Source organism: Schistocerca cancellata, chromosome 11, assembly GCF_023864275.1.
Source record: "Schistocerca cancellata isolate TAMUIC-IGC-003103 chromosome 11, iqSchCanc2.1, whole genome shotgun sequence".
In the NCBI taxonomy this organism is placed as follows: domain Eukaryota; kingdom Metazoa; phylum Arthropoda; class Insecta; order Orthoptera; family Acrididae; genus Schistocerca; species Schistocerca cancellata.
The window spans coordinates 115,706,026-115,718,471 of record NC_064636.1 but is presented as its reverse complement, the minus strand read 5'-3'; the positions used below and the strand labels follow the sequence as shown (position 1 = coordinate 115,718,471).

Below are 12,446 nucleotides of genomic sequence, written 5' to 3'. Positions count from 1 at the left end.
TTTTATTGTTGGCGACAACACAATTTCTCATTTGCACCCATATCCCGTGAAAGGCATTGAATGAGAATACTGAGGAGGAAGCTGAAGAACTTCATACGTCATCCCATTTAACAATCTCATCAGTTACGTATGTTTGAAATTGTGGTTTCCTTTGTGTCACAATTTCGAGCACTTCATACTTCCTTTAATCTCCTCTGAAATCCAATATTCGACGTATCAGCCACAGTATAATAGTGTTTTTTGCTGTCAAAGTTGGTGTCTTACCATAAGCCATGGAATGATATGGGCATTACCCATAACAATCAATGTGGACTTCTAAGATTTGTTATAAGCAATTTCTTCAATTATTTTTGAATAATTACACCGTTAATATCGTCATTGTAATCACGTCTTTTTTTTTGAACGAAACATTAATAGGTAGTCTAGCACAAAATTTTCCAATAATAATAATAATTTCCTATCGTTTTTGAAGAGTAACTCTCATAGGCCTTCAGGCAATCCATCACACCAGCCTCCATGTAATGAGTGGCTGGCATTAATCCAAGTTTTATCTATCCCACTATATTTTCGAGTAACACACCCACTATCCCCTACAGAAATATGCACTACCAAGCAACAATCTATGTCCTTTCCATTAATATTTTGTGTCCATAAGAGACAGAATGATTGAATCCTGTATTTTTCAGCACTGTACACAATGAAAATTTACTTCCTTTAAAAAGATAGTTTTTCTGAAGTGACATGATTAATTTAGATAGAGTGGGATATTCTGTTCTCTTATAATTGACGAAATCACCTTTCTCAAAATTGTCCAAAGCTTCCATTTGTTTCTTTCTTGGGTGCTTCTTTTGTAGTGTGCGCGCTTGTGACTCTCTCATCACAATCTATACTGTACAGTTCTCTATTATTACAACAGAGTTCTTGTTTATTTTCAATGCTGTTGTAGTCCTCTTAACAACCTGACCAACAGGAAATAGGGACTCACCATTTCCTGCCCTTTTCTTAAGTATTCCTCACTGAACACAGAAATCCACAATAGAACTCTTCCTCTGTTTCCATTTTCATGTTAGGCTGTCGCTACCCCCTGAACTTGATGTTTAAAACGAAACAGAAGCAAACACACACTAAAAACAACGAAACGAAATGAACTGTGAAGTAAAATATTTACAGAAATGACGAAACAACAGTACCAGTTGCACATAAGGCACTCACTGGTACCTTTCGAACAAGTGCAAATAATGGTTGCAGAGTGGCAATGGGCTCATGCTACTTGCTCCAGTGGAGTTCATCATCTGATGACTACCTATGCTTGCAAGGCAATAGAATGAAGCTGCTGAGCTGCTGGCAGTATTACAAACTCATCTTCCCATCTATAATTATGAGCCACCTGGACTCCCTACACAGCCTAGCTATATGTCCACATTGGCGACACCTGAAACAAACAGCTGCCACAGATCCAAGTAAATTGCACTGCATGCAACACACCATCTCTAAGCATTGATCTATAAATAACTCTTATGCTAACGGATATCTACCAATTTTTCCAGCCTCGCAAAAGAAACTCTACAGTTATCATGACCCTTAACTCTTGCCCCTTGATTATCACCAGAACATAATGAACAGTCTCACTCAATATAATGAAGATATCACAGTCTGTGGTTTGAATGTCATGCTGCAGTGGATGGTACACCCTCCACTATTCACTGATGGTGATAACAGCTGTCCTGGCACTGCTCTGTAGAGTCCATGCATGTCCAAAAGAACTTCCCTTCATAATTCAGAATTTCACAAGCACTACAATATTGTATTCATAGGCAGACTTTCAAGTAAAATATATCCCATTTATGAGAATATACATAATGACAGTATAAGCACAGGATTTAGATGCATGGTTGATAAAATGTGGTAGTTCATGTCTGGATGTGAATTGTGCTCAAATAGCTGAATGGTAACTGCTTATGATAAATGGTAAATTCAGTTTCAAGTTGTGGTCTGGCACAAATTTTAATTGTCATCATTCCATTATACAGATGATGGTAGTCCATATTTGCAGTTCTGAAGTGCAATTTGCAGCACTCTGTACACAGACATGCCCCAGTCTGGTGAAGGCTTGCATGTGGCTTCTTGTACCCTGAGATGTTGTTGTGAAGCTGAGTGATGGACAGCCTACAATGGGCCATGGTCTTGGCATCTGTGGCACACTCCATGTTTTACTGCAGCTGCATTTTGCAGTTGTGAACACCTGAACTCAGGTGAGGTTTGCATCCACCACAGGGTTAAGGGAAGATTATCGTGCACTGGATGCAACCCACTGCACTCTGGCACACATCAGACAGCAGGTCAGCAGGATTGTGGCATCAAGACATGGAAGGAAATGCAGTGCAGGTTTGATCCAGTCTCAAATCACTGGCTGTAGCTATCAGTGACCAGTTGTCTCATCGTCTAGCATCATGGTGGTGTTGCTGGACTCTGAAGCATTCCATGTCAAAGCCCTATTAATATCTTTCGGCAGCACATTTGCTGCACTAAAACACCACACACAGTCATACAGCAGGCAACAAGAGTCTTGCCCTGGTGATGACATTGGCCGATCCGCTCAGTTCTTACTGCTGTGCAGTGAAGTTTTCTGCTGAATATGGCTAGCCTGTCTTGCAATCCTTCTGTGTAAATGTTAGTCTGACCCATGTGTCACCACATTGTTTTTACCACACAGCAGCTGCTACTACTACAATACTCCATGTTGACTTCTTCATTGTTGTTATACTAAAACTAGATAGTGATACAATATATGCACATGCATATGTATTACATAAATAATATACTTGTAACATGTGGGTAATGTGCACTAAGCCATCGATTAAGCACTCAGTCTCAAAAATTATTTTCGTGGAGCTATCAAATAAATCTCATGACATCCAAACAATGATGTTGAAAAGTTTTTGATGTGGTTCATAATGAATGCCAATATGAGATTTTTAGAAAAATACCTCAAATCATAACATATGATAGTTGCCAATAGAAGTGAAACTGTTCTATTTGGAAGCAAAATATGGCACACTAGCAATATTCAAGGTGTACTTTGCTCAAATGTAACTCACAGGGGATATTAAGAATTTTGCAATAGAGAAATTAACATATGTAAAAATTATTTATTGCATAAATGCTTTCTTGTATGGGGCTACTTTCCATCAAATTTAACACACGGCACATTTTGATAACTCTAGTTACAAATTTTCTTTTTCAACTAGTGGTATATATTTCCACACTTGAGATTATACTTGCACATCTATTACAACTTCTTCCATACACTGTGATCCAAAACTTGCAGACCCTAAAATGTATTTTGTAACAACAAGTTGTATGATCCACCAACACAAATCAGAGATACATTGCCAAACGATTTACTAGTCTCACCAAAGGATTTGCTCTCATAATTTAACTGTTTAATTTTCTCAGATATATACTCATATAGAAGCCTAGTAACATCTGTGAGAACTCTATCACTAGAGCTAATAACCATATTTCTGTCTTCTGCGTCCAGCACACATTACTGAACATCTAGTAAGATAGTTCTTGGTGGCCAGTAATATAAATTATGAGATTTTTCTCCTGAATGAACGAAAGTGTTTGTGTTCAGCTAATCGATTATCATCTCTCTGACTGGATTCGTGTAGGTTGACCAATATGTGTTGCGGCATGAGTCTTAAGACCACTAGACTGAGTATATGATTTCCCGCAGACATCACATTTGTAGGGTCTCTCATCAGAGTGTATAAGTGAATGTGCCTTTAGGTTACCAGCCTGAGTAAAAGATTTCCCACAGACAACACATTTGTGGGGTCTCTTACCAGTATGTATTAGTGCGTGCATCTTAAGATTATTTGAGCGGGTAAACGCTTTCCCGCAAACGTCACATTTGTGTAATATACGGCCACTATGTATTAATGTGTGTGCCTTCAAACTACCAGAATCCGCAAAGCATTTCCCACAAACGTTACATTTATGCGGTCTCTCGCCAGTATGTGTTAATGTGTGTCTTTTGAGATGCCGTGACAGAGTAAAAGATTTTCCACATGTGGAACATTTATGTGTCCTCTCGCCAGTATGTATTATAGAATGAGTTTTAAGATGACCAGACTGACTGAAGGATTCACCACATACGTCACATTTGTGTGGTCTTTCTCCAGTGTGTATTAAGATATGTTTCTTCAGTGTACCAGACTCTGTGAATGATTTTCCGCAGACTAGACATTTGTGTGGTTTTTCTCCAGTATGTGTTAAAACGTGCCTCCTAAGATGACCTGAGTCTGTATACGATTTCCCACACACGTCACATCTATGTGGTCTCTCGCCAGTATGCAGAAATGAGTGCAGCTTGAGATGATACGCCACAGTGAACGATTTTCCGCACACACCACATTCGTGGGGTCTCTCACCAGTATGTAGAAATGCATGTCTTCTTAGATCGCCGGCCTGGGAGAAGGCTTTCCCACATACCTCACACTTGTGTCGCCTTTCGCTAGCACATACTTTTGAGTGACTCTTCAGACCACCAGAATGACTAAAGGATTTCCCACAAACACCAGATCTGTCTGGTCTGAGACTATCAGCAGTAATAAAGGATCTGTTAGAATTATCACACTCAAGAGCCCTCTTGCCAGAACACATTACTTTGCAGGGGTGGAAACTAGCACATTCATTAGAAAGTGTAGTACACTGATTATATTCTCCTTGACTAATTTCTCTCTGCACCATTGAATGCTCGCTAAGGCTCTCATGGGTGAGAAATACATCACCACACCTCATACAGATATGTGCAGGTGGCTGAACACCATCAATGTGAATGAACACATGCATTATGAGATTGTATTTTGATGAAAAAGTTTCGCTGCATGAACTGCATGTGAAGTCTTGAATTTCTTTTTCCTTTAAGCATTTACTACTTCTATTGGATAGTGCACTGTTCTCCAAATTTGATGATTTCTCTGCAGCAAAGTCCAGGTTATCACCAGTCACTCCCTGCAGATGTGTTTCTTCAAATGCAATGCTACCAGTCTCACTAGACGTTTTAATCATCCTGAAACATGATGAGAAGGGTAGTAAATATAAAATTTGCTAGACTCAGAGAAATATAATTCCATCACCCAACAAATTCTTAATTACAATGGGAAAATGTTTCAAAAATATGTATAGAAACATTCACATTCTCTTATTGTTTATAGGCTCAGTATATTTCGTTTGTAGCGAGATCCTCCACAGTTATTTCAAAGCTTGTGCTGTTTAGAACTGCATTGCATTTCGGCTCAATATACAAAAGCTGCTTTATGAAATTCTCAATGAAAGTAAGGCATGTAGTCAAGCTAACTGTAATATGTGTTATAACATTCTGTACATGAATTGCGTTTCTATGTTGTGTACGAATTAGTGGCAGCGAGTCCATGCTATAAAGTCATGTATTTAGTGTTTTATGTTCAAATTGGCAGCAATATGCCCATGGGTAGAGTATGTACTAATTCAAAGTACAATTGTTCTACTATTCAGTACTAGTCTTATGGTGTTCTTTGAGTGTTACTCATTAATATTCCACTGCACTCAATTACTGTGCTACAGCCTAACATGTATGGTTTGTGTCATTAAATGATGGTATGTTGCTTCATTGATACTTTGGTCACATCTTAGTTTTGTTGCTCATGGTAACTGAGAAATAGTGAGTTGTGGTAATTTTGTAAAAATTATTTGAGACATTATAATTGGGATGTTTAACCATGTGCTGCTGAATGCAATTCAATATATAAGTACAAAACAATGACAGTGCAAGGTAATGGATGAGGGGAATAGCCTTCAAGCCTTCCCAGATGCGCTTACATGATTTCAAGGTATCTGGAGATAATGCCTCGGAAGTTGGACAGCACAGATCAGTTCAAAACAAGAAAGACTGGAGGAACCCATAATCAAAGCTTTGAATGAACTGTAGCAGAATTTAAGAAGCAAGTCCAAATTCGAGAAAAGTGGAAATGAAGCATAACCAAGCAGTACTCACACAGATTCATGTGTGCCCTATTTTTTGGGACATATTTATAAAATTCCTTCCTAAATACTGGAAACTTGTCAACTGCTAACAAGCATTGTGGTATACACAGACAATGAGCTGGTTTTTGTTAGAGCAGTTTCCAGAGCACAGATAGGAAACAATATGGTGCAGTGCCGGTGCTTTTGCGACAAACTGCATGTGGGAGTCAATCGAAAACTTGCATACACCTGAAAGGAAAACTGTATAATATATACACAATGACTATCACACTAAACCACATGTAATAAAAAACCAGGAATGATGTGCAAGATTGCTGGCATTGCCACAGTTTAGTAAATAACACAACCTAACACAGTGAGACAGTAACATGTTGATATCCTGACGACTTTAGTCTCACTTGTAGCCAGTGTCTGGGCACATAAACTCAGACAAAGAGAGCCAGTAACAATCTTAGGAAGAATACAGAGGGGAATACCCCTCTGACTCAGAGGCGTATACAGAAAAACGCCAATGGAGTCTCTACTGCTAATTCTATGAATATGCCTCATAGATCTGCAGATTCTAAGGAGGACCCATTTACTGGCTGCAAAGAGGAAATACTGAAAACATGGAGTGAATAACTAAAGATATTCGAGCCAGTAAATGTGCAGTACAGATATTTGTAAACAAGGATTATCAGTTACACTGAAGGGCCAAAGAAACTGGTACACCTGCCTAATATCATGTAAACGCTCCCTCAAGCTAGCAGAAGTGGTGCAATACAATGTGGCATGGACTTGACTAACGTCCGAAGTAGCGCTGGAGGGAACTAACACCATGAATTCTGCATGACTGTCTACAAAACCACACTATGAGGCGATGGAGATCTCTTCTGTACAACACATTCCAAGGCATTCCAGGTATGCTCAGTAATGTTCATGTCTGCGGAGTTTGGTGGCCAGTGGAAGTGTTTAAACTCAGAAGAGTGTTCTAGGAGCCACTCTGTGGATATTCTGGATGTTTGGTGTGTTGCATTGTCCTGTTGCAATTGCCCACATCTGCCCGAATGCACAATGGACATGAATGGATTCAGGTGATCAGACATAATGCTTCCGTATGTGTCACCTGTAATAGTCACAGCTAATCATATCAGGGGATCCATATCACTCCAACTGCACACACCCCACACTATCACAGAGCCTCCAGCAGCTTCAACATTCCCCTGCTGACACGCAGGGTCCATTGGTTCATGAGGCTGTCTCCATATCTGTAAATGACCATTCGCTTGATACAATTTGAAACGAGACTCGTCTCACTAGGCAACATCCAGTCATCAACAGTCCAATGTCGGTATTGACAGGCCCAGGTGAGGCGAGGCGAAAAACTTTTGTATCATGTAGTCATCAAGGGTACACCATTGGGCCTATGGCTACGAAAGCCCATATTGACGTTTCGTTGAATGATTTACATGCTGACACTTGTTGGTGGCCCAGCATTGAAATCTGCAGCAGTTTGCAGAAGGGTTGCACTTCTGTCATGCTGAATGATTCTCTTCAGTCGATGTTGGTCCCGTTCTTTCAGGATATTTCAATGGCTGCAGTGATGTCAAAGATTTGATGTATTACTGGATTCCTGATATCCACAGTACATTTCTGAAATGGTAACATGGGAAAATCCCCACTTCATTGCTACCTCGGATATGCTGTGCCCCATTGCTCATGCACTGACTATAACACCACTTTCAAACTCAATTAAATCTTTATAACCTGCCACTGTAGCAGCAGTCAGCAATCTATCAACTCCACCAGACCCTTGTTTTCTTATACAGGCATTGCTGACTGCAGTGTCATATTCTGCCTGTTTACATCTCTCTGTATTTGAATAAGCATGCGTATACCAGTTTCTTTGGTGCATCAGTGTATATGGACAAATGTTATAGGTTTTGTTGATTTCTGCCAAATATTAAAGAGTGACATAGACTGAATCACTTACTTCCTTTAAATGGTTCTGTCCGTTTTCCCATAGCCCTTTATCTATACAGGTTCAAGTGCAAAGAAATTTAAAACTGTGTGTTGTTAGACTGTAGCAGTGTTTCATCATTCTTCCTTGTGGGAGCTCAGATCACTACTCTGAATGACACAGATTTGAATAAAATTCCGCAATCCAGGGAGGAATATGACATTTACCAGTATTTTTACAGAATTCACTCTTAAAACGAACTACATGTATATACCACTCAATTGGTCACAACCCAACAATCCAAGAACAACAACATGCAACAGCACAGGGAGTTCGAATGCTTGCCACAGCAAGGACTAAACAAATCTTGTGAGAGCAGCTATAATACAGCTCTCTCATATCAGAGTTGCCACAAGTTTCCCCAAGTGAAATTCCCTGATATATCCCTGATGTCCAGACAAGTTTTAGCATTTTTCCCTGGCAAATTTTGAGATCTCAAGGGTAAGTAAAGACATAAGTTGTCAAAAATGTAAGGATTTCTATATTTTTAAACGTGTGAGCAACAATCTTAAGTACTAACAAGGACATCTTTTGTAAAGGGCTGTTTTTAGATGGAGGTGTAACGCCAAATGGTATACATGTATGATTAAGACCACTGATGTTATTTTATTTCAATAAAACGAAACACATTTGGTGACAGACATATGCATTTCGTTGGAACTGTAATACAGATTTGAAATGCCTTCACTGATTTCAAAAATAACCTCAGAAAAAAGTAGGCCCCTTGAAAGAAGTGTATAAGGCCAGGAAGAGTTGTGTAAAACACCACTATAGGTGACTGTCAATAAAATGTTGGTTCCACTATGTTCATTATTGTCAGTTATTACCCATTGTGTTATGTCTATTATTTTACAGGCATTGTGTGGTTTTTCTTTCAAGAAACACACAAGTACATAGCATACAAACTGCCAGCGACTAACACATTTTTTTCTTCTTATCGTCCACACTTTCTAATATATAAACTGCTTTTGAAGTGCCAAAAATAAATAAAATGTCTATAAAACGCCACACTGTACAACGTACATGTGGTGAGACAGTCACAATTCCTGAAATCCATGATTTCCTGCTGAGGAACACTGGAGTCCTGGGTCCAAGGATAAACCACAAAAATCCGCAGCATTATGCCACACACAAACAGATCTAGCCTGCGGGCAGATCAGTGAGACCGTATTTGACAGACAGTGGTTGGTAGATGAGAGATGCACAAATGAAGGGCTTCAGATTGGCAGGGCCAATCCATTAGACATACCCACAGAAATGGCTAACGTTTTGGCCCATCATGGAACTTCACACAAGTGCCCAGATATTCACATTTCACAGACACCATGTTCATGAAATGAGCCTGTGGTAATCAGCAACAGATAACTTGTTAAAATATTCTGAGAATCAATATTAATGAGAATAGGTAGCAACTCACTGTGAAGATGATTGCAGAGCCTTAAACAGGCACATAGAAAAGATGATCACACTCTCACAACTAAATTTATGGCCATAGCCTTTGTCGGCAAGTAAGAGCACACACACATTCACACAGTCACTCAGACACAACTCATGCACACATGACCTGTATCCATAACTTTTGCATCAACAGAATCATATCCAAACAACCGACTTCTCACACCCCCCTGCCTCTCATCAACAGCTGCTAAGCTAGTGGCACAAAGTGGTGGCAGCACTGACTGCAAGCTGAGGGGAGTGGTATAAAGAGAATAAGCACAAAGAATGAGGGAGTAGGGAAGCAGCACACATACTCAGCTGCACCCAGCCTGTGATGATGCATGACATCTCAGTAAACAAATGATTTCGTCTACTGACACAAAAATTGGATTTTCGCAGTATATTTTCAAATTTTCCTCATACTTCCCTGACACATTTGAAATTCCCTGATTTCTAGAACTTGTGGCAATCCTGTGTACGTAGATCATTAAGAGAAAAGCAAAAGATGGTCTTTCTGCCCCTCTCAGGTACCAACCACTGACAACTGTGGTGGTCTGTTAAGGGATAATTTTGAAAGTTCTGCATCAATGCCTGAGACACAGAGACATGGCCCCAAGTGGAGATAATTTGCGCTGAGTGTGGGTGGAGTTTCTTTGTTCTGTGCCAGATGTATGTATTGTCATCTGATTGCCTGACAGTGCAATACAACTGTACAACACAAATTAACTCCAGTGGCTAGAAACTGCATGTCATCAGGTCAGTGGCTGAAACCGAGAAGTATATTAACAACGGCATATCTTTTCACAACCCTCATGTACACAACATCTAGTCAACCACAGACATTTGACACAACACTAGAAAATAAATGGTTAATAATTAATTATCAGTTAACATATGACACATGTAGAGTTGGAGTGGTACACAGCCAACATTGACACATTCAGTGTAATTGGATGTCTGTATTCAAAATAACACCCTCTTTCCAGAGGTGAAGTTAAATAGGCTTTAAGTTCTTTTTTACTTTCAGGGTGCAGCACTTCCTTACAGTTGTACAAATTCTCTTTTTTTCAGTTCCATAGTGAAACTAGTCTATACTATTGTGAGAGAGTGATTTAAGCAGTAAAGATATTGGCACTGGCCGTTTTAAGAGATAGAACATGAACCATACAGTGACAACAAATCATCTGATGTAAACAGAAAAAGCTAAAATGCGAAATTCACATATCTAAGTAGATTTAAAATAAATGGTTATAGTTCCACCATAAGTTGCATTGAAAAGTATCTTCTTTATGTCTTGATGGTTATTTGTTTCGGACACCTCAGCCCATTTTCAAACCATCCATAAATGTAATAAATACCTGTGACAGCCAATGTATGAGACACATCCAGAAAGTAAGTTTCCCGATGTTGTTTCCTTTAGAATAGATGTATTAGCCTCACAAATGCTCATGATCAACAGATCTATGACGTGACAAGCAAATGCTGTCTGTACATGTCCCACCTGGTGCCAGTGCAGCGCCAGCAGTGCCCAGAAATTGCGTTTTTTATTCGTTCTCCCACGGCCTGTGAGGTTCAGTCAGTGATAAGGTTCCTTAATGCACAAAACATAGCACCAATCGAAACTCATCGTCAGGTCTATGGGAAGGACATCATGAGCAAACATATGGAGTCTTGATGTTGTTGGCTTTATGCCAAAGGTCGTCAAAGTGTCCAAGATGAAAAGCAGAGTGGGCTAATGTCCCTCATTAATTATTACCTGGTTGAGCTAATTCAGCAGGGCATCCTGCAGAATCGTCGCTTCACTATTATGGAGCTTACTGTCTATGTGATTGCCATAAGCTTAGTGACAACAGTGCATCCTAATTTAAGTTATACAATATAGCACTGAAAATGGTCACTCAGTGACAGAAAATCGATTTTGCGATAGTAAAAAATATACGACCAATGCTGTCTCTTTTTTCAAGTATACCTGTTATCTAGTCGTAGTGCACAGGACAACATGGAGTCGCCAATCAATAAGTATGACTTTACAATATTGGAACGATATAGAAATTAACTGAGATAACACAGAATCTGTAGATGTGCCACTTAGTAGCAAACAACCTCAAGTCTGATTCACAAAGTCCATCAGTACCCTACTGCGCCACCAGGTGCGTCAGCGTAGTGCATAGTTGTGTCGACTACTTTCGCTAGTGTGGAGTGTGCTCACTGCAGGTTTTGGTTTCATGAAAGTAACTCTGCAACAACTTGCCGGCGTAAATTTCGCACCAAATACGCCAAAGAGCTTCCAAGTAGGCTTAAAATTTACTCTTTCCACAAAACTATGTTGAAACAGGTTGTTTATTGTGGTATGATAAATAATGTTGATGATTATGTCGAACAGTTTAGGGAGAGCTTTGCCTCCAATCGTCGCGAGGGATTAGCCGAGCGGTCTAAGGCGCTGCAGTCATGGACTGTGCGGCTGGTCTCGGCGGAGGTTCGAGTCCTCCCTCGGGCATGGGTGTGTGTGTTTGACCTTAGGATAATTTAGGTTAAGCAGTGTGTAAGCTTAGGGACTGATGGCCTTCGCAGTTAAGTCCCATAAGATTTCACACACATTTGAACATTTTTTTTTTTTTGCCTCCAGTCCACAAAAATGAATGCGACATGCATCTTGCGAGACTGTCATTCCACAAAAGACTGTTTGGCGAGTACTGCCTTCACACACTTGAAACCATAGAGATTCACAATGGCACAGCACATTAGTGATATAGATAAGGTTTCTCGTCAGGAGTTCTGTGTTGAAAACGCAATGGAGAGAGGGCGATAATAAATTCCTGAATACAATAATCTTCAGCGATTAGTCAACATTTCAGATCAGTGGTATTGTGCAAACGTACAACTGCAGAATATGGGTCAATGAAACTCCACATGCAACCCCAGAGCACATCCCTGATACCCCTATAGTTAATGTGTTTTGTGCCCTTACCGAACAGAAAGT

The 12,446-nt window shown here is 39.8% G+C and overlaps 1 protein-coding gene across 2 annotated transcripts in view; it reads right to left on the bottom strand.

Moving 5' to 3' along the window:
* Positions 1–2,893: 2,893 nt before the first annotated feature.
* LOC126108691 (zinc finger protein ZFP2-like) overlaps positions 2,894–12,446 on the bottom strand; it is a 174,262-nt gene continuing 164,709 nt past the window's right edge. The window contains exon 6 of one of the 2 annotated variants that reach the window (XM_049914009.1): positions 2,894–5,077. In XM_049914009.1, coding sequence (XP_049769966.1) covers positions 3,649–5,077 — 1,429 coding nt within the window. In that variant the 3' untranslated portion in view covers positions 2,894–3,648. The remainder of the gene's footprint in view (positions 5,078–12,446) is intronic. The other variant, XM_049914008.1, reaches the window with a different exon arrangement.